This window comes from Lynx rufus, unplaced genomic scaffold (assembly GCF_022079265.1).
Source record: "Lynx rufus isolate CCGP_SWC_20201006 ecotype Redwood Valley unplaced genomic scaffold, mLynRuf1.p SCAF_2, whole genome shotgun sequence".
NCBI lineage: Eukaryota > Metazoa > Chordata > Mammalia > Carnivora > Felidae > Lynx > Lynx rufus.
This window is the reverse complement of record NW_025814834.1, coordinates 23,093,491-23,121,071: the sequence shown is the minus strand read 5'-3', so window position 1 is coordinate 23,121,071 and position 27,581 is coordinate 23,093,491. Positions and strand designations below refer to the sequence as shown.

The window sequence follows — 27,581 nt, the reverse complement described above, 5'->3', positions numbered from 1 at the left end:
TTTCGAAGGGACACATGCACCCCCATGTTTATAGCAGCACTATCAACAATAGCCAAAGTATGGAAAGAGCCCAAATGTCCAACGATGGATGAATGGATAAAGAAAATGTGGTGTATATATATATATACACACACACACACACACACACACACACACACACATACATACAATGGAGTATTACTCGACAATCAAAAAGAATGAAATCTTGCCATTTGCAACTATATGGATGGAACTGGAGGGTATTATGCTAAGTGAAATTATACAAATTATTTTTATTCTGACAACTTTATAATGCATTTCATAATTCTTACAGAAGAGAAAACATGCTTAGCAAGATAATTCTGCCCGAGTTTGCTCAGCTATAGTTTAGTCTTTACAATCATTTTGTTTATCAAAGTCTCTTTGACATTATAGAAAATTCCAGAAAACTGATTATATTTACCTAGCACATCAGGGCCTTTACATGGTCTATTCTTTCTGTTTGGAATGTTCTCCAAACTCCTCCTCCTTGTTCTCTTCATCTACCTTCAGGTCTAAGTGTCAGTCATTTTGGTTCTGTGATAATAAATGATCATAGCCTGAGTGGCTTAAGCAACAACATTTCTTATAGTTCTGAAGGCTGGGAAATCCAAAATCAAGGTGGTGGTAGATCAGTGCCTGGTGAGAGCCCATTACTTGTTTTGCAGGTGTCTGTCTTCTCGTTTTTTTTTTTTTTTAATGTTTATTTTTGAGAGAGACAGAGTGCAAGTTGGAGAGGGGCAGAGAGAGGGAAACATAGAATCTGAAGCAGGCTCCAGGGTCTGTCTGAGCTATCAGCACAGAGTCCAGTGTGGGGCTTGAACTCACAGACCATGAAGTCATGACCTGAGCCAAAGCCAGATGCTTAACCAACTGAGCCACCCAGGCACCCAGGCCTGTCTTGTCATTGTATTTTCACATGGTGGAAAGTATAGAGAGAAAACAAGTTATCTAGTGTCTCTTCTTATAAAGGCTCTAATCTCATCATGAAAGCTCCACCCTCAGTACCTAATTACCTCCCAAAAGCCCCATTTCCAAATACTATCACACTGGAGATTAGGTTTCAACATACAAATTTTGAGAAGAGACAAACATTCAACGCACAGACTGAGCTTTCAAAGTCACTTTTAAGGCCATCTTTCCCTGATCCTCCCATATAATGATAGTATCCCAGATATACATTTTCACCCAAATTTTTCTTATGGACTAGCAGGACTGAGAACCATAATGGTTACTTCTGTATTCCTAACATCATTGAAAAATATTTGTCCTCATACAAATGGTCTAGTTGCTACTTTTGGACTTGGTTTCATTTATGGATCATGGCACAAATTGCTTTACTTTTCTGCCTGCCTCTTTCAAGTCCATATTGTTTAGCCCTGAATGATTTCTTTTAAAAAGTTGTGTTTTTTTATCATGTTACATTCTAGTGCAATCCATTATTTATGACACACAATAAAATGATGCTCCTTAGAGTAACATTTGAAGCCCTCTATAATTTGACCTAGATCAATTTCCTGGTCTTGACATACCCCCTTTTCTCTAACATAAGCACTTAGTCCTAGCCAAAAGTAACTGTGAAACTGAATTCAAAACACTTATTCCTGTTCCTGGACTCTACTTTGACTTTCCACCTGTTCCCTCACTCATTTGGATGCTTTCTACCTTCTTTTAAAAAAAATATTTTTTAACGTTTATTTATTTTTGAGACAGGGAGAGACAGAACATGAACAGGAGAGGGTCAGAGAGAAAGAGACACAGAATCTGAAGCAAGCTCCAGGCTCTGAGCTGTCAGCCCAGAGCCTGACGCGGGGCTAGAACTCGCGGACTGCGAGATCATGACCTGAGCTGAAGTCAGCCACTTAACCGACTGAGCCACCCAGGCGCCCCTCTTTCTACCTTCTTATTTGTCCATCCAAGAGCCTTACCCATGTTGAGGTTCAGACACATGTTATGCTTTCTATGAAGTGTTCTGTGGTGGGTTTAGTCTTCAGTGATTTCTCCCTCCTTCTGTTCAATTTCCATTAAATACTGTTTTAGCTATGGTTCTATCACATACTATCATTTATTATAAAGGAACATTTTATGTATCCTCTCTCATTGCCATATTTTAAAGGTTTAAAAAACTAAACAATAAAGAAATATAGAATCTGTATATATGAACAACAAATAACTTTTCTTATAAAATTAATTGATAAGGGACACCTGGGTGGCTCAGTCAGTTGAGCATCCAACTGCGGCTCAGGTCAACATCTCACAGTTCACAAGTTCCAGCCCCATGTAGGGCTCTATGCTGAAACCTAGAGCCTGGAGCCTGCTTCAGATTGTGTCTCCCGCTGTCTCTGCAACTCTCTCCCCCACTCCCCCGCTTCTCCTGTGCTCGCTCTCTCTCTCTCTCTCTCTGTCAGAAATAAACATTAAGGGGCGCCTGGGTGGCTCAGTAGGTTGGGCGTCCGACTTCGGCTCAGGTCATGATCTCACGGTCTGTGAGTTTGAGCCCCGTGTCGGGCTCTGTGCAGACAGCTCAGAGCCTGGAGCCTGCTTCGGATTCTGTGTCTAACCTCTCTCTCTGCCCCTCCCCTGTTCATTCTCTGCCTCTCTCTGTCAAAAATAAACAAACATTAAAAAAAATAAATAAAAATTAAATAATCAAATAAATACTTAAACAAAATTAATTGATAACTCATGACTGTAAATGAATATTTTTGATCAACATGGTGCTAACATGGCATCAACATGTTGTAATGGTTAATTGATATGGTTTAAGAAAAAGAAGACATTGCAGAGCCATTCAGGGATATTGTAGATTAAGGTGGATCAAACACCTGGTTAAAAACAAACAAAAGCAGTAATATATGGCAACACAGTTCATCAACAGTGATTGAAAAATAAAATGCATGTAACTATATGAACTAAATTTTAAAAAAGAGTAGCTAAAATTCGGTTACAACACTTTAACTCCATAATACTTGCCTCAATCCTACCCACACTACTAGGAAAGATGAATTAGAATGGATTAAGATTTCTCATCAATAATCCACAATTTGAAAATATGTAAATTGAAGGAGACTCTAGGCATCTAAGGGAAAATAAAGGAAAAGTCTTAAGAGCAGAAGTAACTTTCCACTATCATAGGTTTTCTTTTTAAGTGTTGGAGGGACAAACTAGAGCCATCTCATCTTTCAGGGCCCATATGAATTGGTAGGAATGGTCCAAGTCATGCTATCTTTAGGGAAAAACAATACTCTACATTAAAGAAAATAAATGCTTATAAGAAATATTTTTTAAAAATCAGAAAAAAGAGGGGTGCCTGGGTAGCTCAGTTGGTTAAGTGTCAGACTCTTGATTTCAGCAGTCATGATCTCATGGTTCCTGAGTTTGAGCTCTGCATTAGGCTCCATGGTGACAGCCGAGAGCCTGCTTCTCTCTCTCCCTCTCTCTCTGCCCCTCCTCTTTTGTGCTCTCTATTTCTCAAAATAAATATATAAATTTAAAAAATACATATCAGAAAAGAGCATTTTCCAGGACATCTCAGCTCTCTACCCCTTCAAACAAAAATTTACATGATCCATTTAAGTTGCTCTCCATACACACACATACATACATATACACACACAGATTTTAGTGGCATAAAAGTGCCAAATATAAAATTGTTGGCTCTTAGACTCTAGATTGAAAGGGAAGACAAATGGATAAACAGAAACAGGCAAGAGAGTTAAGGAAAATTTACTCCCACAATATAAAAACAATTTATACTTACAGAACTAGAAGTAAATTTTAATTTTTCAAGAGAGAGATGAGTAAAAATACATACATTCCAAGAAAGATTGTGATAATCATTATAACTGCAGAGAAAATAAGAAAATAATTGGAAAAAAGTGGGGAAAAGATAATATATTTGGAGAACATAAACAAATGTCCAGTGTAAGAATAATTGGTGTCCTTGACATGAAACAGAAAGCATTGTTTATAGATATAAAAAATATTTCCCTGAAATGAAAAGCTAAAACTACACAACAACATGGTAGATAGTTTTAGAATACACTGATACCAAGATATATTCTTGTTAATTATTGAACTTCAATTATAAATAAAGTAATCCTTCAATATTATTGAGCTTCAGGTATAAATAAAGTAATCCTTAACAAGAAGGTAGAAAAATTACCAAAGCAAAAAAAAAAAAAAAAGTGATTTCAGACTTTTCCACAGCAGCCATCAATACCAGAACAATCAAGCAACAACCACATAGTGTTGAAGGAGAGAACACTATGATCCATGTACATTATGTCTACTCAAACATTGTAAATTATTCCCAAACATTAAAGACCTCAGAAAATACAGAATCCATGAGCCTGGCCTGGTTGGATAAAACAAATATCTATCACAGCAGCAGCAGCAGCAGCAGCAGCAGCAGCAAAAATATGAGAATGATATCCTCCCTACAAATGAATGAAGGTGCAGTGACAGAGGACTATGTGTCATACTCATTGCCCGGAAATACTGTAGAAGTGCCAGCAAACTTCTGAGGAAAAACAAGCAAGACTATTATAGGAGTAAATCAATCTTCTTAAACATAGTAGAACTTGAAGTCATAGGACTTGTAAACCCTTCTTGAAAAAAGATACTTGGCAATGAAAATTATCTAACCACAAGAAAAATGAATCAATAAGCATTACAAGAAATAAGGTGCTACTAAAGAACTAGTGAAGATCATTGAATCTGTTTAAAATTTAAAGTGTGGACAATAGGTTGCTCTTATCGTCTAAAACTTGGAAAGAATATTACAGGTATCAACATCTGGTGAGGACTAGAAGTTTAACAAGTTTAATTTTTATGAACTTCAGGGCTGGGAGTTGGCAGAAAGTGACATGTAATATTTTTTATATTTTGAAAAACTTTTAAATTTTAATAGAATGTTAGACCTCCAGAAGAATTGTAAATTTAGTGTAGAGTTCCCTGATAGTATTCATCTGACTTACTCTAACAAATGTTATCACCTTGCCTAACCATGACGCAATTAACAGAACTCAGAACTAAGAAATCAACATTGCCATAATACTCTTAACTAAGCTATAGACTCTAGCTGCAACATGTAGAGAGAAGTCTAAAATTGATTTTGGGAAATACCGACTGTAGGTATTCCTGGATGGTAGAATTTTTGTGTGTATTATTAAATTATACTTTATCTTTTTTCATATGTTCTTTGTATTTTTTGTTTTATTTTTAATTTCCTTTTATAATGAGATTATATCATTTTGATTAAAGAAGTTACATGTTTTTGAGCTTAGGCTTTTTTATGTTGTATTTTTTAGTTGTCTGCTTTAGTTGTCTCAGAAAAATAATTCTGGAAAAATATAACTAAACACACTGCTTATCTTGAAGGTACAAGGATTGTGGATGCTTTGCATAGACGTTTATTTTCTTATCTGTAACTCTAAATTTTCTGCTAAGACTTGTAATACGTTGACAGTAAATTACATGTATTATTGTTCTCATGGACTAAGAACCTGATAATTTCTGAATGGGACCCAATATTCTCAAGTGATAGGTTTCAATTACCTAGTAGAGTCTTAGTTTCTTCTTTATATTGTGACATTCTTGAGACACAGGACAATTGGTATCTTTTTTATATTAAACCTTTAGTGGCTAGCAAGCTAGCTAGGCTAGCACTGTAAAGGTGTTCTTTAATATTTGTGAAATTTATTGATAGCCTTTATAAAACCCTGCACTTTGAAGGACCCATTGTGAAGTGGCTCTCTTCATTTAAAGGATCATATACATAACTTATTTTTCTTTTAGAAAATTTTAATATTCAGATATATTTTTCAAGGTTTGAAAAGTTCCTACTGCAGTTAGTCTCATATTTGAGAACTTCCATGAAATCTCCTGATGTATGAACAAGACAATCGTATTAAAGAACAATCACCAATTGAGCTAAAAGAAATCCTTCTGTAAGTCATTTTGGAGTAAAATTTAGGGCTTTTAATTTAAAGAAATCAATTAGTTCGAATCATCTTCTATTATACTGCTGATGGACATTTGGGAAAGTGATTGCCTGAATAATGATTAATGTAAAAGAGTGTAAATAAAAGAGGCATAGCAAGAGCATTATCGTTTGTTTGTAGAGAGTGTATGTTAGCAGAAGATAAGTGTTCTTCGTGGAAATAGTGGAGCCAAAAGTAAGAATCTTTCAGTGTATCATGCTGCTTCTAGAAGAGATGGCTTGTGATAGGAACCTTTGCATAGCAGTGATTATTGCAGCCACATATCACAGATATTAAAACAACCCAAACCTTTGCATCTAATTTCATGGTCACCAACAATATCATAGCCACAACTTGGCTTCCATTTCAGATTTTTAAAACTCAGCAAGAATGTGAGGATTTACTACTCAGCTTGCCAAACAACTCTATTTTGTACTTCATGAGTAGCCTATCAGGCTCTCACTTTGGCATACTTCCTTTCAATAGGCACCACAAGCTGTGTGTGTCAGAATTAACATGATTCTGAGGTTGAAATCTTTAACCTTTCAATCACCCATTACCTTTTCAATTTTTAACTTTTCATTTTTCTGTCTATATAGTCTTCTGGTTAATTGATACCACTGCTGGAAACATGGTGAAACCTTTGCCCTATCCTAAGGTATGCTTCTCTGAAACACAAGTGAAACATAGAGTTTTTCTAGTCATTTTAAGTTATGTGAAATGCCAGATTCCTTGAGAAGATGATCATGTGCTTCTGTATGCCACACCATAGGTATTGTGTTTCTGTTCATAACCTTTTCCACTAAGGAAACTCAGGATAGTCTGTTATTTCCTGATTTTTCCATGGGAGTTATTTAACAGTGTTTTCATTTTCTGTCAAGGCTCTCCTACTGAGAATACTGTTTAAAATTATTTCCACGGGGCGCCTGGGTGGCTCAGTCGGTTGAGCGTCCGACTTCGGCTCAGGTCATGATCTCGCGGTTCATGAGTTCGAGCCCCACGTGCGGCTCTGTGCTTTCAGCTCAGAGCCTGGAGCCTGTTTCAGATTCTGTGTCTCCCTCTCTCTCTGACCCTCCCCCGTTCATGCTCTGTCTCTCCCTGTCTCAAAAATAAATAAATGTTAAAAAAATAAAAAAATAAAATTCTTTCCGATGTATTTAGAGGTCTTCATTGCAGTTATTCAAATTCTAATATTGCTATTATATATTTATTTGGGAGACATTAATGGAAATATTTTATTCTTTTGCTTTAGGAATTATATTTGTTATTGCATTGTTAATTTGTCCCTCAGTTATATGTTAGAGCTTTCAGATATATATCCTCCGCTTGGCCACTCCTACATGCTTTTGAGAGAAGTTGTGTAAGTGATTTGTCATAATAAAAAAAATTAGATTACAAATTAGGTGTAAAAAGCAGTGCTCAATTGAAACTGTTCTTTGATGACTGGCAATACAAGAGAATTGTCTTGATATTAGTAGCTAGTTCTTTAAACAAATAAATATTTAATGCATATTATAGATTATATATTGCATATAGTACATATTTTACAATTATTTTACTCTATTATTAGTTCATATATATTCACATATAAATTAAATAATAAATATGTGAATGCATTTATGAATGTATGCATATATACATATATATGACCAATTATCAGTGTATTTTCTATGTTATGAAAAGAGAAAGCTTGCTCTGAATTCTATATTAGGGAAATAGTTCACTTCAGGCAGACATTTTAAGATAGCTTTAAAAAATTTATAAACCATATGATCTAAAATGAAATAAATTGAATTTAAAGGAAAGCTATGATTGAAAGTCACGCAAAAGAGAGAGAGAATTGCTGAAGGTAGGGACTACTCATTCCTACAGATTCTAGTGAGATGCTCACTAGACTAGATTATAAAATCAGAAACGCTAATACATTCTTGAATGTGCATCACAAAATAAAATCGACTTCATAGTGTTGAAAAACTGCTTTTATGAATGACCTCTGATGATATACTGTATTTATTCCTTAACATTTTTTCTTTACATTTTTAACTAATTTTAAAGCACCATTAAATACTTAAGAAGAATAGTTACAGGTTTAAAGAAGACTGCACCTTAATTATCTTTGCATTATCAATTTCATAAGCAGTATTTCCAATTGTTGAACAATTTTGCAGTTTGATTGCAATATCGATAAATTGAACTGTGTAAAGATAAACCATTTGCGTCCCAAATATTAATTAAAATAGCCTCTACAGATAAAACATTTTAAATTATGTGTAAAGCAACAACTTAAATTACCTTCTCAGTATAAAATCTATCATCTTAAAGATATCCAAAACTGAGAACAAACTGAGGGTTGATGGGGGGTGGGAGGGAGGGGCGGGTGGGTGATGGGTATTGAGGAGGGCACCTTTTGGGATGAGCACTGGGTGTTGTATGGAAACCAATTTGTCAATAAACTTCATATAAAAAAAAACTTAAAAAAAAAATAAAAAAAAAATAAAATAAATAAAATAAAATAAAAGACAACAAATAAAAAAAAAAAAAAAAGATATCCAAACTCTCATGTTAACTATTTATTCTGCATAATTTACCACTCTGAGAAAACCTCAGAAGAGTTATTCAGACATATAATAATTATTATATTAAACTATGCAAGACAAACTTGGGCTTATGGTCATGATATTTCTTTGAGCAACAAAATAGATATTTTTTCCCCAAACTAAGTATCTTTCAAGATAAGGAAAACAACAGTGCTAAGAACAAAATGTTGTCTCATGAAATACACTTTTTTTTCACATTAACACCTACGTATCTGAAATCTGATAAATTTGAGAAAAATACTCACATAGAAACCTTTCCATGGGAAGCTTCTCATCTGTGAAATATTTAGACTGTATACTCACATACCATACTATATGTTTGTGAAGTGTTTCATATCATCTGAATATATGAATATTAAAAATTCTCTACTGTTATTTGAAAAAAGAAATTGTCAAGGAATAATTTTATAGTGTGATAGGCAAAATATGCAGATAGAATAATTGTGTTATGTATACACTGATAACATTAAAGAATTTGCTTTGTAATTATCTTCATGAAAATTGTATAATTTGAATTTAATTTCAGTAGAACAATGTCAGTCATGAAACTAGCATCCTTCAAGCCATTTAAGCAAATTTGAGCCTTATAGACATTGGCAAGTTTAGTGATTTTTCAGAATTTTTCTAAGCCAATGATTTCAATGGCATTGTTCAATACCCATGGGTTGTGTGAGGGAAAACCTTTAATATAGAAATGTGAAATCAAATAGAAAAGCTATCATGTTAAATCCAAAAGGTCGTATTAGTGAATGATACGTTCCTTTCAGTATTTCTCAAAGACTTTCAATTATTTGTTTGCACCAAGAAAGTGTTGTTCAGGATTGGAAAAGTGGGCAAATGTGCATGAGCTACAAAAACATAATTAGTTATTAGTAAATGGTCTGTTACACAATTGAGAAGTTTCACACTAGGTAATGGAATCAAACGTATTTCCACTGTTCTTTCTCCAACTTCTAATATCATCAAAAAGTATCAACAATTTAATGATAAACAGCAGTAATTTGAAATGACTTGCAGGGCACCTGGGTGGCTCATTCAGTTGAGTGTCTGAATCTTGATTTTGGCTCAGGTCATGATACCAGGGTGGTGGGATCGAGCCTTGTGTTGGGCTCCACACTGAGCATGGAGCCTGCCTCTCTCTCTCTCTCTCTCTCTCTCTCTCTCTCGCTCTCTCTCTCTCTCTCTCTCTCTCTCTCTGCTCCTCTCCCCTGCTTGTCCTCTCTTTCTAAAATTAATTAATTAGTTAATTCATCAATTAACTAATTAATTAAAATGACTTTTATTTGTTATTTTGGTAGACAGAAAAGATGGTTTTACTCCTACTCCTATTTCTTCAGTTATTTTCTTGACCATTATTCTGTGTGTGTAGATGAATTGCATTTTATTGCTTGTTAATTACCTGTTCGTTAATTTGCTTTTGGAATTACTTTTGATTTGAATAAACATAATTCAAATATATTTCTCTTGTTATGAAGTACTGGTATTTTTTTTTGTTTTACCCTTAGTTAAATATTGGTATATTGAACTTGGAGCTTCTAGTTTCTGTCAACATTTTTGAGAAGAATGGAGTGTTTTTTTCCCCATGAATGTAGAGCTTAGAAAGTCTTCCCTCATACATACAATTTTATTCATAATCAATTGCATTCTTCCCATTTTCTAGTGTATTTTATTTTTACAGCAATTTTAAGTTTACAACAAAACTGAGAAGGAGGTGCAGAGATTTCTCATATACCCTTGCCCCATTAGCAACATCACTTACCAGAATAATACTTTTTTTTTTTTTTTTACCAAGGATTAACCTAAACTGATACATCATAATCACCCAAAGTCTAAGGTTTACCTTAGGGTAAACTCTTGTATGTTCTTTGAGTTTGGACAAAAGTTTAATGGCATATATCCACAATTGTATATCATACAGAGTATTTTTACTGCCCTTAACATCTGTGCTCTGTCTATTCATCTCTCCCCACCCCCCAACCTCTAGGAGCCTGATGTTTTTACTGTCTCAATAGTTTGTCATTTCCAGAATGTCATATAGTTGGAATCATATAGTATGTAGCCTTTTCAGACTGTTTGTTTTTTTTTTCACTAGTAATATACTTTTAAGTTTCCTCTATGTCTTTCCATGGTTGAATGGGTCATTTTTCCTCAGCACTGAATAATAGTCCATTATGTGGATGTACAAAGTTTATTTGTCCATTCACTACTAAAGGATATTTTGGTTGCTTCCATGTTTTTACAATTTTGAATAAAGCTGGTATAAACATTCATGTGTAGGCTTTTGTGTACATACATTTTCAACTCCTGATAAATACCACAGAGTGCAATTGCTGGATGGTATAGTAAGAGTATGTTTAATTTTGCAAGAAAGTGTTGTCTTCCAAAGTGGAGTGGCTATACCATTTTGCATTCTACCAGCAAAGTATGAGAGGTCCTGTTGCTCACATCCCTGACAGGAGTTGGCGTCATCATTGTTCCAGATTTTGACCATTTTAATTAGGTGTGTGCTATCTCACTATTGTTTTAATTTGCATTTCCCTGATAACATAAGATATAGGACATCTTTTCGTATGCTTATTAGATATCTATATATCTTCTTTGGTGAAGTGTCTGTTAAGGTCTTTGGCCCATTTTTTAAACCAAATTGTTTTCTTATTGTTGAGGTTTAGGTATTCCTTTTTTAGGTGTTCTATATTTTGAAAAGCAGTACTTAATCACATGTGTCTTTTGCAATTTTTTTCCCCAGTCTGTGGCTTCTCTTCACATTATCTTTTGCAGGGCAAAAAATTTTAATTTTAATAAAATCTAGCTCATTTTATATTCCTTTCATGGATCATGCATTTGGCAATGTATCTAAAAAGTCACCATACCCAAGGTCATCCAGATTTTCTCCTATGTTATAGGAGTTTTACAGTTTTGTACTTTACATTTAGAACTATAATACATTTTGAGTTACCTTTGTGACAGTGTAAGATCTGTGTCTACATTCAATTTTTTTTTTTTTTTTTTTTTTGGTATTTGGATGTCCAGTTCCAGCATCATTTGTTGAAGAAACTATCTCTGCTCCATCATGTTGTCATTGCTATTTTGTCAAAGATCAGTTGGCTATATTTATAGGAGTTTAGTTCTGAGCTCTCTATTCTATTCTATTTATCTATTTGTTTATTCTTTCACCAATAACCATAAGTCTTGATTATAATAGTTTTAGTGTAAGTCGTGAAGTCAGGTGGTGTCAGTCCTCCAATGGTGTTCTTCTCTTTCAATATTGTAGGTTTTTTTTTTTATGCTTAAGTATTTTTTCTGATGTTTTGAAGTTTTTATTTATATTCCAGTTAGTTAACATACAGTGTAATATTAGTTTCAGGAACAAGATAGTGATTCAACACTTGCATATAACACCCAGTGGTCTTACAAGTACACTCCTTAATCACCATCACATATTTAACCCCCACCCCTCTCTCCTCTGGTAACCATCATCAGTTTGTTCTCTATAGCTAAGAGTCTATTTCTTGATTTGTCTATCTGTCTCTCTTTTTCTCCATATGCTCATTTGTTTTGTTTCTTAAATTCCATATATGAGTGAAATCATAGGGTATTTCTCTTTCTCTGACTTCTTTCACTTAGCACAATACTCTAGCTCCATCCATGTCATTCATATGGCAAGATTTTGTTATTTTTTATGGCTGAGAAATATTCCATTGTGTGTGTGTACATGTATATACATGTGTGTGTGTGTATATATATATATACACGTATGTGTGTATATGTGTATGTGTGTGTGTGTGTATATATATACACGTATATATATACATATGTACATATATATATACATATATATGTACATATGTGCATGTATATACATATATATATACATACATGATATATATATATCATCTTGATCCATTCATCAGTCAGTAGACACTTGAGCTGTTACCATAATTTGGCTATTTTAGATAACATAACTATAATCATTGGGATACATATGCCCCTTTGAATTTGGGTTGGCTCTTCTGGGACTTTTACTTCTCCATATACATAACCTTCAAAATAAGCTTGTCAATATGCACAAAATAATTTGCTGGGATATTGATTGAGATTGCATTAAGTCTTTAGATGAGCTGGGAAAAATTGACATCTTGATAATATTGAATCATCCTATCTATGAACATGGAATATCTTTTCATTTATTTAGTTCTTTAACTTCATTCTCAGAATATTATAGTTTGTCCTCATATAGATCTTGTGCATATTTTGTTAGATTTATACATTAATATTTCATTTTTGGGTGTATAGTGTGTTCTTAAGCTTTGTTTTCTTCAGAGTATTTCTAAATTTGGACACATCGTTAATTTTTAGATTGCTGATATTTTTCTTTCTGGCTTATTTTTTATCTTTTAAAATATAATTTTATAAATATAGAATATAAATTAAAAAGCAAATAACATAATTTTACTTACACATATTTATGCTATTAATGGGCCACCCTTAAGAGTTTCAAATAGTACCAACATAAGTAAATTTTAAAAATATATTTATGGGGCTAAAATGAAGAAAATTGTCATTTGTGTTTGCTATGTGTCAATACTCATTAGCCAGAGATGAGTATAATATTTAAGTAATATTTTACAGCTTCCAAAGTGCTTTTGTCATTGTTATATTTGGAGATGACGGTCATTTATCCAGGTAGACAGATCTGTAGGTAAAACAATTCTGAGATTATCTGACCCAAACTGACACAAGCCCAGCATACAGTTCATCAGTAGAGGTCACTCAAATTCATATTCTTCTACTCTAGATGAAACTTGTTTAGAATTCCCTAGTTGGTATTTTTTTAAGTGATTAAAGATAATATAATTAAACATAATTTAGTAAAATGAATAGTAAGTTAACATTGTTACATATTTGACTATGCTTTGCAGCCAAATTTTAACATCATTATCCTCTCAGTAAGTGCGTAATAACAATAAACTGGTACTATTTGGTTGTTGTGCTGTTCCCTATACCCACTGTGTTTCTGCAGTCTTTACTCCGAATCTCACAATAGTATTTAAAACTTTCTCATCAGTTTCTCCACACCCAATCATTTTATACCTATGACTTTGACCATCTTTAAGAAGATCTTTTAAATATCTTTAAAGATGTGAATTCCCCTTCTTTTTGTTCCTACATCCACATGCATCTCCTCAAGCATTCAGCATCATACTGTTTTATTTTCTAGAGATTTCACTCTCCAAGTGTCATGCTGTCTGTCGTTAGTCTTTGCTGAAGCTTGTGCATTGCTCTAGTGGGTCACTGCCAGACACTGAGCTTATTGCACATAGGGCAAATCCCTATCTTCAAATGATATACATCTAATTTCTTATTCCAGCTTCTGCTATAGCTAACTATTCCATAGCCAGTGATTTAGTCCTTACATGGAGTGATTGCACTGTAGGGGTTCACATTTATTCTGCTTAGAAAATCCCATCCTTTCTTAAAGTAAGGGATGACTTCCTGGAAGATGGCAACAAGAGCTATCATCCTTCTAAAAAACAATGCATTTCTTACCCCTAAGTTAATTTTTTTTCCTAATTTTTTTTTAAAGTTGTGTGCTCCATGCAAGTGACAGCTCCTCGGAACCTATGGTATGGAGATCCACAAACTTTACTTCTTGGTATTCATAATTGCTTTGTGGGTTATACTTTAGCAAACGTTCTTAGTTTGATCCACACTAGAGAGTCAGGTAAAAAGGCATCATTTCTTCCTTTTACAGACGAGAATGCTAAGTTTGAGAATACTATGACTGTTTCACAAACAACAAGGCTTTTAAATGGCAAAGATGCGATTGAAACAAGAGTTCTAACTTCTGTTAATACTATAATTTACCTTATTCAGAACAATTAGGAGCTATTACTGAGTAGTGAATTTAGTACCCTTAAAGGATCTTACTTACTTAAACTTTTAAGGCTTGAGATGTAGAATTCACACAGTTAGAAGGTAAACTAACACCTACTCTGATGTTTATTGATTCCTTGATGAACGCTACAGAACTGCTGAAGGAGATCTAATCTATGAAGACATGGAAAATTCAGGTGAAATTTGTGCAATTTTCTAGAGTTTATTAGAAATTTTCTGGAAAATCTGCTGAGATCATATCTGTTGTTTCCCTATCCACTCCACTGATTTTATGGTGGAACAGAGATAACTCTGCTAGAAAGACCAGTAAAATATTTTAGTAATCATGAAACCACAGGAAATCAGAGGTCTTGGGGAGATGTGTGTTGTTACCATTACTTCTTTCTCTTGTCTACACTAGCAGGGATGGAGGGCAGGACAGGTGAACAGCTGGCTTTAAACATGATTTAAATTAATGAAGTTTGGAATTCTGAAAAGTGGATTCATAAATGAAGTGCTCAGTTAGATTCCCAGACAGAAATACAGTATAGCTGAGAATACTGGAAACAGCTTTGTTTGTCATGAAACATACTGATCTTATCAAGAGAATTTCAATCTGAATGTGAGGCTGGTCATTATAAAAAAAAATAGATCTGTTGTGGAAAGAAAAATAATAATTTGAAAATGAAACATGAAAAGTAATTAGTGCAAGGATAAGAAAGAATCTCCCATGCCTCAGAGAATGGAAATTACATACCATAATTTCACATTTCATTGTGTGGAAGTACAGATAATCTTATATTTATTACCAACATTTGAAGAGACAGAATACAAGATTGGATTTGAATAATGCAAACATATGCCTTATTCAATAGAAATAGACCATTCGTGACTCAAGTTAGAGTGGATGCACAGAGGGCTGCCTGGGTGGCCCAGTCAGTTAAGTGTCCAACTTCTGCTCAAGCCATGATCTTGTTGTTCATGAGTTCGGGCCCCGCATCACACTCTGCACTGGCAGTGCAGAGCCTGTTTCAGATCTTCCGTCTCCCATTCTCTCTGCCCCTCCTCTGGTTGTGCTCTCTCTCAGAAAAAAATAAACGCTAAAAAAAAAAAAAAAAAGAAACTACCATAGAGGGGAGGCTTAAGCAGAGTAGATGAACAGCTACTAAGATATCTGTGTACCTCTAAAGTGGAAGTAGCATGGAAAATAATATTTGGGTGATAAAGAAAGAAAGGAGATGAATGGAGTGTCATTTCTAGAACATGATAGATTTCCTCCTCTACTCTAAAGGCTATGGAGTGAAAGAGAGATTATTTGAATTTGGAATGATGCTGAGGATTATAATTGACTTTAATGAGAAGTTTTTTTTTTTATATAGAAGAAAATAAGCTCAATAAAAGGAAAACTGTATAACAGAGCTACTTAAAACTCAAAGAACTGCATTTCCTGTTATTATAAGTTTTAAATAGAGGCTGGGCATTAAAATGATAGAATATCAGTAGAAATAATTAAACAAGGGAAGTGTGATTAGATTACATGGATTTGAGTGCTCTCCCAGCCTTGAGATTCTAGAATTCTGTGATACATGAATTCACTTTATAAGCTAGTTTTAAATGTATCCTAATTGTCATTATAATATTTCCAATTGTGGAAAACATCTTATTTTATACCAGAAACAGAGGCAATGCTTCTTCTGGAACCCTAGAAATATCTTGTTCCAATCCATTGTAAGGCTTTCAGGCAGTACATTGGCTTCAGGTGATGAAATATGCATCCTGTCTCTGTTGACCTTAAATATTTTGTCAAATCTGTCCTCCTAAGACTTGAACTCAGCGTCACACACACATATTTGGGTTACCATGTACTCCTGAAAGCCTGAAATGAGTATAGTGAAAAATTCTGCAGTCCAGGACTAAGTTAGATCAGAGATCAAAACAAAGTACAGAAGCAGTCTCATTAGAGCAGAGCTTTCTGCTGAAAAATGGCATGCCCCCTCTCAGTACCACCTTAGACTTGGAAAAAATTCTTCAGCTAAGTGGAACAGATAGGTGTGAGACTGACACTTCACTTGAGAATCCTTTACCAAAACCTGGGAATGACTGTGATTATACAAAGCATAGATCTCAAAATAACTAAATCCAGTAATGGAGTGCAAGCCTATAATACAAATTACTGTCAATTCTCAAATGTATTTTCTGCTCTTCCTTAAAAAATCTGGTCTTTGTTATATTCCCAGTGTTAACATCCTAAAATTAATATCTGACTACTTTTCTAACTCCTTTTAAAACCCTTTAATCTCTCCTCATAGCCATATAAAGTGTATAGATAAATATTCTTTAGGACTGCAGGAAAGGTCTTTTATTATTTGACTGTTGTTTATCTATTTAGATTAATTTTTCCATTACTCTTTTCTTCTTGGATGCAAAATACTTAAAAATCTCTGATTATGCCACAGTTGCCACATGCTGAGCACTCAGCCTTTTTCCTTTCCTACTTTCACGTTGTGAACACTTTCTTATACATAAAGATTTTGTTCAGGTGTGTTCACTTTTTAAAGCCTCTTGACCATCACCCAAGACTAGAAAACGTATTATATCCTTCCTGTCCTATCACTATATCCTGTATGTCATCTATTAAAATATTGATGGGGGTGCCTGGGTGACTCAGTCGGTTAAGCATCTGATTTCAGCTCAGGTCATGAATTTGTAGTTCACAAGTTTGAGCCCCACATCAGACTCTGGGCTCACAGCTCAGAGCCTGGAGCCTGCTTCTGATCTGTGTCTCCCTCACTCTCTGCCCTTGCCCCACTCACACTCTGTCTCTCTCTCTCTCAAAAATAAAGCATTAATAATTTTTTAAAGAAAAAATGTAAATAATTTGAGGAATATGTACTTCTCATCTTTCATATCTTTTGCATCTCTGGTAAACAGTGGACATTCAGGAGGAACTAAATAAGTTAATGAGCTTTAAAAACTCAATAATTAATTATAGCATAGAACTGCTTGGGGAGACCCAAGCACTAGAAAACAAGTTGTGTTGTAGAAATTTCTTAAGTGTGTATGCACACTCAGTGATGTGCAGGCCAAGTTTGAATGTAGAGAAGGCCTGCTTCACATGGCAAAAATATCATTCTTAATAAAGAGTGGCTTCCCTGTTCCATGGACCATGTGATCACAGGACCAGAAACAGGGAGTTTAGAAATGGCAAGCTCTTGCTTCTGGTGTTATTATGAGAAAGAGGCCTGAGTCTTGGTCTGAATGAAAATGAGGAATCTTCTGGAATGTTTTGAGAAGAGGGGTAATAGCTGGGTCTTCACATTTTTAAGCCCAGAGAGATGGTAATTTTAAACTCTGCAAAATGGTAGGATTGAGGCTGTTAGTAAATAATATATTTTTCTAAAAACTAGATTCAGGCAGGGTGTGGAATCTAACACAAGGCATTCACTCTCTGGATATACTGAGCAGTAAAGAACGAGGTGAAGCAGAGGCCCACAAAACTGAGGACCTGGGGAGAGTAGATAATAAACAAGAGAAATCAGTAAAACATATAGTGAGTTAACAGTGATAGTACTATAGGAAAAAAATAGGAAAGGAGCTTAATGTCAGAAGTGAGACTGCTGTTCAGATAAGTCTCCTTGATGTGTCTTGCTGTAAAGGCCTGGAGAAACAGAAAGAACCAGTCATTGGTTTTCTGGGAAAGGACATTTCTGGAAGGAAGAACAGCATGTGCAAAAGCCTTGTGCAGTGGGAGGAGAGAGAGGAAGAGTAGTAGAAGGAAAAATCAAAGTGGTAACAAGGTGGGTGGTAGGTGGGTCATGGAGGGTCATATTCATTTTAGGATTTTAGCTTTTACTCTGGGAGATGAGAAACCATTGCACAGTTTTTCACAGAAGAGGAACATAAATGGGATCCTGTAGGTTTCTGTATTGAAAAAAGATTGTAGATGGACAAGGGCAGAGCAGTTAGGAGGCCAGTGGTATGATTCATACCTAATGCTTGGAAATTGTTATACAAACGTGACTTTATTAAATGCCCTATTGTGGCAATCCAAATACTCCATGAATTAGACTTTTCACTAGGGGTAGAAGATCTATTGTTTCTGCAACTTACTTTATGTGAGCTAATTATTTATTCACTGAATTTATGTCCTGCATCTATCTAAAAAAGATATGAGGTAAATGGGAGATATGCTATTTTCCTGAACCTATATAATAATATACTCCAACACAATCTGAAATTATGTATATATAGTAACTCAGGCAGAATTCAGAAAGAAATAATTTAGCATGTCATGCAACAAAGCTACTTTTGAAAAATAAATATTCAAATGAGAAATCCAATAATAGGATATAAGATCCATTTGCCTATTTTTTTATGTATTTTTAAGCCCTGAGAAATTATCCATTAGAATAGGACTTTAGGTAATTTGTCATATTCATAATTATATTTCATGCATTAATTTATTAATTCAATAGTTATTTATTGAGATTCCCTATGTACTAAGTATGAAGCTAGGCATTAGAGATATAGGAGTGAATTTTAAAAAAATTGCCTCCTTTCATAGCTGCTACATCCCACTGGCAGAGAGAGAGAGACTATAAATAAGTGATGTATAGTTTAATGAATGGTAGTAAGTGCTATAAAGAGTAACAGCAAGAGACAAAAAGTTAGGGTGATACAGTATTTTAACTGGCATTGTCAGAGACTCTCTCCACGATAAGGTGAAGTTGAAGAAAAAGTCTTCAACTGAAGTCATGGAGAGCCATGGGAATATCCATGGGAGATGACATCTTAGTGTCAAAGGAAAGGTGTACAGATACCCTGAGGGGAACATGCTTGGTATGTTTGAGAAGCACAGAGAGATGATGGATTAAGTTGTCTAGTACAGTGTCTGAAGCATGTGACTAACTGTGAAATGAATAAATGAATCTCCTGTGTCTTCTAGAACATTGGGTCAAAAGAAAGAAAGGAAAATAAAGTGTCAAATGTAAAGGTTTTTAGATAGCTGAAAAAGATTAGATTTAATATTCTCAAAACAACTTTTTCCAGTCAGAGTCATAAGGTATGCATAGAGACATAATTTTTAAGAGAATGAGAACTATATTTTAGTACCTATGGATATATATCAAAATATTATAATTATCCAGGTTATGTTTTTCAAGAATATTAAATTGTAATGTGTCATAGGCATGTATGTATGCATGCATGCATGCATATGAATGACAACTAGAGAATACTTAGAAGTATGTTGGATACAATAAGAAAATTAAATAATAAAATATACCCAAAGATATTAATTGATACTTAAAAGTTTAAAGGCATTCCTGGGCATCTCTATCTTATTTCCAAGATGACAGCATTATTCATCATCTCCACATAAAGTTTCATAAACTAACCTCCCAATTTCTATCCTTCTGCATCTGCAACCTAAACAATAACATAAATACAGAGGATAAAACAAAATAAAAAGAGGGGCGCCTGGGTGGCTCAGTAGGTTGAGCGTCCGACTTCAGCTCAGGTCATGATCTCACAGTCTGTGAGTTCAAGCCCCGTATCAGGCTCTGTACTGACAGCTCAGAGCCTGGAGCCTGCTTCAGATTCTGTGTCTCCCTCTCTCTCTGCCCCTCCCCTGCTCATGCTCTGTCTCCCTCTGTCTCAAAAATAAATAAAAACATTTAATTTAAAAAAAAAAAAAACAAAAAGAATTAGTAACATGCTAGTAGTTTTATAATTCTATATTTTTCTGTCCTCTGTACCAAGATGTCTTTTCTACATAAACTTGTTCATATACACAACCCTGAATTATGTAGGCTATTCCATTCTATTAACACAGATCTATGTACAATGGAAATCTCTTTCCTTAATATATACATCATGCCAATATTTCCTTAATATGCACATCATTCATGCATGCCAATATAAATAGTATGTCTCATAAATACTGTATACCAGGCACGAAAGAGTCCACTTGCCAGCATCTTGCCATTCCTGTGTAAAAGTTGAAAGACTAAGCTGAAAATCCAATTGAAGTTTCTGAAGCAAGTGACAAAGGTGTATCTGGAGCTCTAAGCAATACACTCAACCCAGTAAGGGCAGTGGTTTTACAGCCAGGCAGGGAAGGCTTGGTCTTTCCTGAACACTCAATGTCGCCTCTCTGCTTTTGCTAGAGTCCATAATATCTGCACATAATGCTGTCTTCTGAATTCACTTTATTTATGATTCTTTGTTGATTCTAGATTTCTACACAAAAGAAGGGTGTATCATATAGGAACAAAGGGAACAACACTTGGACGTGGGAGCTGTTTACTTCAAAAAAGACCATTCTCTGTGTGGACTGGCATTCTCTTTACTCTGTCACAGTGGCCTCACTCACCAACTAAATGCAGCCAGCAGCTCTATATCAAAGGCTAAGGGTTTAGAATAACTTTGATGAGAACATTCTCAGCCATTTTTGTTTCAACTTTTACTTATAAGTTTGCGGGACTCTCATAAACTGGGCACATTAAATGTAAATCAAATGTGCCTTAATGTTTTCCAAGTAATCTAGATCCTAAATTTAGAGCTTTTCTTGTAATAATCATTTTATGAGCTCAGTGAAACCAAAATTTTTATCTTTTACCTATAAAAACTATGAGAAAATATTTCAATATAATTTGGTTATGTGTTATTCTGCTACATAAAATAATGCATACATATTCTATAGTGAGAATATTGTGACTGATAGTCCTTTTACAAATTCAAATAGTCCTCTTGAGCAGATAGACACAGGTATCTGAGACTATGGAATAATGGCAGTAATTGGATTCCATTCCACTATTTATGGAAATATGGGTAACGAATTCCACATAAAAACTTAACTGGAGATCACAAGACAATCTTTAAAAACAATATCAGGTTTGAATATTACCCAGAATTGAAAATGTGCTATTGTAAGAATTCTCTTATTTGATTTTCAAAACATTTTAAGTTATATCGAGCAAGACTTATCATCCATATTTTAAAAATATATTTTGTTTATTTTTGAGAGAAAGAGAGACAGAGTGCAAGTGGGGGAGGGGCAGAGAGCGAGAGAGACACAGAATCCGAAGCAGGCTCCAGGCCCTGAGCTGTCAACACAGAGCCCACACGGGTCTCAAACTCGTGAATTGGGAGCCTAAATATCAGATGATGGCATTTGTAAAGGTGATTACAACTGCTTCATTCCAGTTGTAATTATTACTATTGTGATTTTTGTTTCTTTTGTCACATAGTTTAAAGCAAGAGAGAAGAATGTAAAACTTATCTGAGTTTTCAGTCACAGGCAGAAATACTTTATAGTAATTGTTATCCTAGAGCAAGACTTATGTCCAAAATAGTATGCTAGCCCATCAGAAGGACAGATTTGAAAAAGAGGCATAGTTAAAATATTTTTATGTTATTTTTATTTGGATATTTTTAAGTAAGTTCTAAGCCCAGTGTGAGGCTTGAACTCACGACCCCAAGATCAAGAGTTGCATATTCTCTAGGCTGAGCCAGCCAGGCGCCCCTTCTTGTATATTTTTAAACAAATGTATTTTTCAGTCTTTAATATTAAAAAGAAAAATTTTGAATCCTAAATCTATGTACAAATAAACAACAGCTGCAAAGAAAAAGTTTAAATTTTTTTTATGTTTATTTATTTTGAAGGAGAGCGAGACAGAGTGCGAGCAGGGAAGGGGCAGAGAGAGAGAGAGAGAGAGAGAGAGAGAGGGAAACACAGAACCCAAAGAAGGCTCCATGCTCTGAGCTGTCAGCACAGAGCCCGATGTAGGGCTCAAACCCACAAACTGTGAGATTGTGCCTGAGCCAAAGTCGGACACTCAACCGACTGAGCTACCCAGGCACCCAAGAAAAAGACAGTTTTAAATATCTGTCCATTAGTGAAGGACTACCCGTCATAGAGTAATTTTTTTTAATTCTGCTAATCAGAATAATAGATATCTTTTTATAACTTTAATGAGAACTTCTTCACTCTGTACCTACCTTTCCTTCCCCACCTTTAAATTCTCCCCACTCCCTCTCCAGTGGTTGTTTCCTCCCTGCACTTAAAAATGCATTTCTCTCAGCATAAAAAAATAAGAGCGAGTGAGTAAATACTCATCTTGATCTTGCCATTCCGTCTCTTGGAAATCCTGAGTATCTTTTCTTATTCTTTTCTAGCACAGACTCATTCATTCATTCACATATTTATTCATTTTGGAAGCATTTGCTGGGTACTTCAATTGGTCAGTTCTAGTGTTTGATGCCATAGAAACAGAGAGAGGAAACAGTTCTCAGTCAAAATCACAGGAAAAGAGTACAGATAAGCAATTCATTATATTCAGGGGAAGAAAAGTTACTAAGAAAACACATAGAGCATTCAATGCAGATGGATGTGAAGGAAATGATGGAATTGAAATTTTCTTGCAACTGATATTTTACCAAAAAATTATAGATGTTTCTGCTTATATCATTGACATCCGCTCATTTCTTAAACTAGCATTTGTGTCTACCGCTTTAAAGTCACTGCTTTTTCAAACGTCTACTAATGACCTAAATGGAAAATCCAATGGTTCATCCTTAACCACTTATTTCAAAATTTTTCATCTCTCAAGATGTAGCTCAAAATCTCGTCATTCCTGATTCACTTCCTTTAGCATCCAAATTGTATTCTTGGAACATTTAGTTAATCTAAAAATAAGCAATGCTGACAGATTGTTTTGTATTGTGTTTTTGAAATTATTTTAGCCTATGTCTAAAAATTTCATCATTCTGAGGTTACATTATCCACAGAACCTAACACATAGCCTGAAACCTAATACACTGAATACACTAAAAACAAACAAAAAACAAACACACACATACACACAAAACTTATTTCATGAATTAATCTAGAAGAATATAGAAGAATTAATCTATAGAGTATAGAACAACAGTTTTTCTCATCACCCTGCATTACTAAAAAATACTAGTATCAAATTATGTGGACTCAAGATAAAAAAAAATTCAAGCATTTAGTATGCCATTTTAATGCTTTTAAACAGAAATAACTCAAACACACAAACACACACACACACACATTACTCATAGCATATAACCATTCATAAAAATTAATTATGAGTTGACTTTTTAACAAATTACTTCTTTATCTTGCAAATAGTGGCAACAAGTTGGCTACTTCAAGTGGTGACACTACAGTTAAATTATGGGACCTGTCTAAAGGCAATTGCATTTTGACCTTTGAAGGACACAACCATGCAGTATGGTCCTGCACATGGCACTCCTGTGGTGATTTTGTGGCTTCTTCCTCATTGGATACAACCAGTAAAATCTGGGATGTTAATAGGTAAGAAGTACTTTAAACATTATTAACCCTCTACATTGGTAAATATACATGGATAATGCTCTTCTCTCAATGCTCCCACCAGGAAACATTAAAAAAAAAAACTTGTTGGTAAAATTATAGAAAGTTACTTAAATAATCTCTGTGAAATCCATTTCTAACTCTATTAATCGTTGTTGATATAACGCGTCCTTTATAAAGGTAAGTATAAAGATCAAGCCAATGTAATAAGATTAGAATTGTTTCATTGGAAGGTCATTTGTTTTAGGCAGAAGAGAAACACTTATTTTAAAGAGTTAGAATTTTAGTTCTCCCTTCACAAGATTGCTTTATTATCAAACCAGCAATTTAATAGACATAAATATGACAGAGATAATTACTTGCTTTATGCTTAATTTTGACATATTTTCCCAAATTAAATGCTTCTTGTCAATTCACAAATTGCAAAAACTAATGTGATTTGATGTATAAAAAGTCCTATACAATCCTGTATGGATATAGAAGTTTAATATTTTTATCTAAATTCAAGTTAGACAAATCTATTATGTTTATGGTGTCAAATACCTGTCATCCCTGCATTTATGTCTGATTATTATATCCTATTAGGTATAAAAATAGGATCCAAAGAGCTACTATCAAATATCCTGACTGCTTCAGCTACCTAAGGAATTATAAACTATCAATCAGACTTCTGATCACTTTAATTATTGAAACAGTGCCCAGATTCCAAATAGAAGTGATAATGACTCCTAGAAATTTTCATAAACAATTGTCACTGAGCCATTGTACTTTATTTTGTAAGAGAAAAATTAACTCACTGTAGAGGTAGACACTATTGATTCAGGTTATGGGTAAAACAGGTATCTTGAATAAACTCTCTCCATCCTTTCTTGAATTACAGGTAACATATTTAGAAGAGAGGGCAAATAAGGTGCTTGCAAAAAGTCAACAGGTTTTCTGGGAGGATTTGTTGAAAGGATATGCTCTTTCCTATGCATATGCTGACTGTCCTCTAAGGCCATGTGCCATTAATTATGCTGTTTTTTCTCAGCACCAAACTCACGCTTCCATATCTGTTTTTTTGTGATGCTGCACCTGGAACTTCGCAGATTACATTTTTGCTTCGCTAGTAGCCTCTGTTAGGCTTTGGCAATAGGAAGTGCTTGTAGGAGACTGCAAGGTTGAGGGGGTAAAAAGGAACTTTCTGCTCCCTGTCTCCTTCCTATGGGCTTCTTCTGGACTTGCAGTTCTAGTCAGCATCACCCTAGCAACACCTCACCTCAGCAGCACCACTTTGTTCTTATCACAGCAGCTAAATCCAGTTGGCAGTTTTTCCAGTGCTTGAAGAAACAGCTGTATCATGCTGTCATCAAAAACATTAGCTCCTGCAGACAGGCACCCCCTTCTCAGAGGTCTGTGTTCCCAGTTCACCATGGCCCCTTTTCTGAGCTGAGGAACACTGCTCTTTTTCCGTTTATTTACCCTGTTAACAACTTTATACATAGTTAACGATCTTATATATTAAATTCTTACTGTTAAAATGGTAAGTGTAAGTTTTGTCTCCTGACTGACAAATATAGGACATTAATGAATAAATAACATAACCCACCTGAGATATAAAGATTCGGCTAAATAATGTTTGGCATACTCTGCATGAGAAAATATGGCTCCTAATAATACAATTTGGATCTATTTCTATATAAAATAGTGACAATTTAAGATATGTTTTAATTCTCAAATAGGCACCATTTGCGTATCTGGAATAATCATATGTAATTCTTAATCTTATTATGTTTCTATATTATGCAGATTTAGTAAATATATAATAGTATACTGGAATCAAAAAATAATCGAGGTATGATTGACATAGAAGAAGCTATACATATTTAATGTATACAACTTGATGAGTCTGGTGATAAGTATACACCCATGAAGAAATATATACAATCATCAATACCTGATGTAAACATATTCATCACCTCCAAAAGCTTTTTCCTGTCTTCTTTTATTATTATTATTATTATTATTATTATTACTGATTTTGTTATTATTAATATTTATAGTAGTCATAAGAGTTCTTAATATAAAACCTAGCCTCTTAGTACAATTTTAAATATGCAATACAGTGTTTTTAATTATAGGTACTATGTTATATGGTAGATTATAAGACTAATTCATTTTCTATAACTAAAATTTTAACACTAGTGTCTAATTTTAATCTTCATCACCTTTGGCTTAGATGAGAATTCTAATAGATGATTGTGGTATGTTCTAAAATATAATATTTTTCTAATGTTTTAATTATTCAGAGTGTTTTTATTTTTTTATTAATTTACTTTTAACCTGAAATTCAAATTTATTTATTTATTTATTTATTTATTTATTTATTTATTTATTTTCAAGTCAGCTAACATACAGTGTAGTCTTGGCTTCAGGAATAGCTTCCCTTTATCAGATATGTCATTTGCAAATACCTTCTCCCATTCTGTCAGTTGCCTTTTAATTTTAGATAGTTTTCTTTGCTGTGCAGAAGCTTTTTATCTTGATGAGGTCCCAATAGTTCATTTTTGCTTTTATTTCCTTAGCCTTTGGAGACATGTCAAATAAGAAGTTGCTGTGGCTGAGGTCAAAGAGGTTGCTGCTTGTTTTCTTCTATAGGATTTTAATGGTTTCATCTCACACTTAGGTCTTTCATCCATTTTGAATTTATTTTTGTGTGCAGTGTAAGAAAGTGGTCCAGTTTCATTCTTCTGCATGTTGCTGTCCAGTTCTCCCAGCATCATTTGCTAGAGAGAATATCTTTTTCCATTGGATATTCTTTCCTGCTTTGTCAAAGATTAGTTGGCCATATATTTGTGGGTCCATTTCTGGGTTCTCTATTCTGTTCCATTCGTCTATGTGTCTGTTTTTGTGCCAATAGTATACTGTCTTGATGATTGCAACTTTGTAGTAGAGGCTAAAGTCTGGGATTGTGATGCCTCCTGCTTTGGTTTCCTTTTTCAACATTACTTTGGCTATTTGGGGCCTTTTGTGGTTCCATACAAATTTTATATGATTGTTTGTTCTAGCTCTGTGATGAATGCTGGTGCTATTTTGATTGGGATTACAATGAATGTGTAGATTGCTTTGGGTAGTATTGACATTTTAACAATATTTATTCTTCCAATCCATGAGCATGGAATGTTTTTCCATTTCTTTGTGTCTTCTTCAATTTCTTTCATAAGCTTTCTATAGTTTTCAGCGTACAGATCTTTTACATCTTTGGTTAGGTTTATTTCTAGGTACTTTATGGTTTTTGATGTGATTGTAAATGGAATCAATCCCTGATATCTCTTTCTGTTGCTTCATTATAGGTGTATAGAAATAAGATCAATTTCTTTACATTGATTTTGTATCCTGTGACTTTGCTGAATTCCTTTATCAGCTCTGGCTGCTTTTTGGTGGAGTCTTTCGGGGTTTCCATGCAGAGTATCATGTCATCTGCTAAGAGTGAAACTTACTTCTTCTTTGCCAATATGGATGCCTTTTATTTCATTTTGTTGTGATTGGTGAGGCTAGGACTTCCAACGTTATGTTAAACAACAGTCGTTAGAGTGGACATCCCCATCATGTTCCTGATCTCCGGGGTAAAGCTCTGAGTTTTTCTCCATTAAGGATATAAGCTGTGGGCCTTTCATATATGGCTTTTGTGATGTTGAGGTATGTTCCTTCCATCCTGACTTTCTTGGGCGTTTGTATTAAGAAAGGATGCTGTATTTTGTCAAATGC

The 27,581-nt window shown here is 34.4% G+C and overlaps 1 protein-coding gene across 1 annotated transcript in view; it reads left to right on the top strand.

Annotated features, from left to right (window-relative positions):
• SPAG16 (sperm associated antigen 16) overlaps positions 1-27,581 on the top strand; it is a 992,367-nt gene that overhangs the window by 507,001 nt on the left and 457,785 nt on the right. Inside the window, exon 12 of the mRNA XM_047084254.1 lies at positions 23,631-23,816. Within this exon, the coding sequence (XP_046940210.1) occupies positions 23,631-23,816 (186 nt within the window). The remainder of the gene's footprint in view (positions 1-23,630; positions 23,817-27,581) is intronic.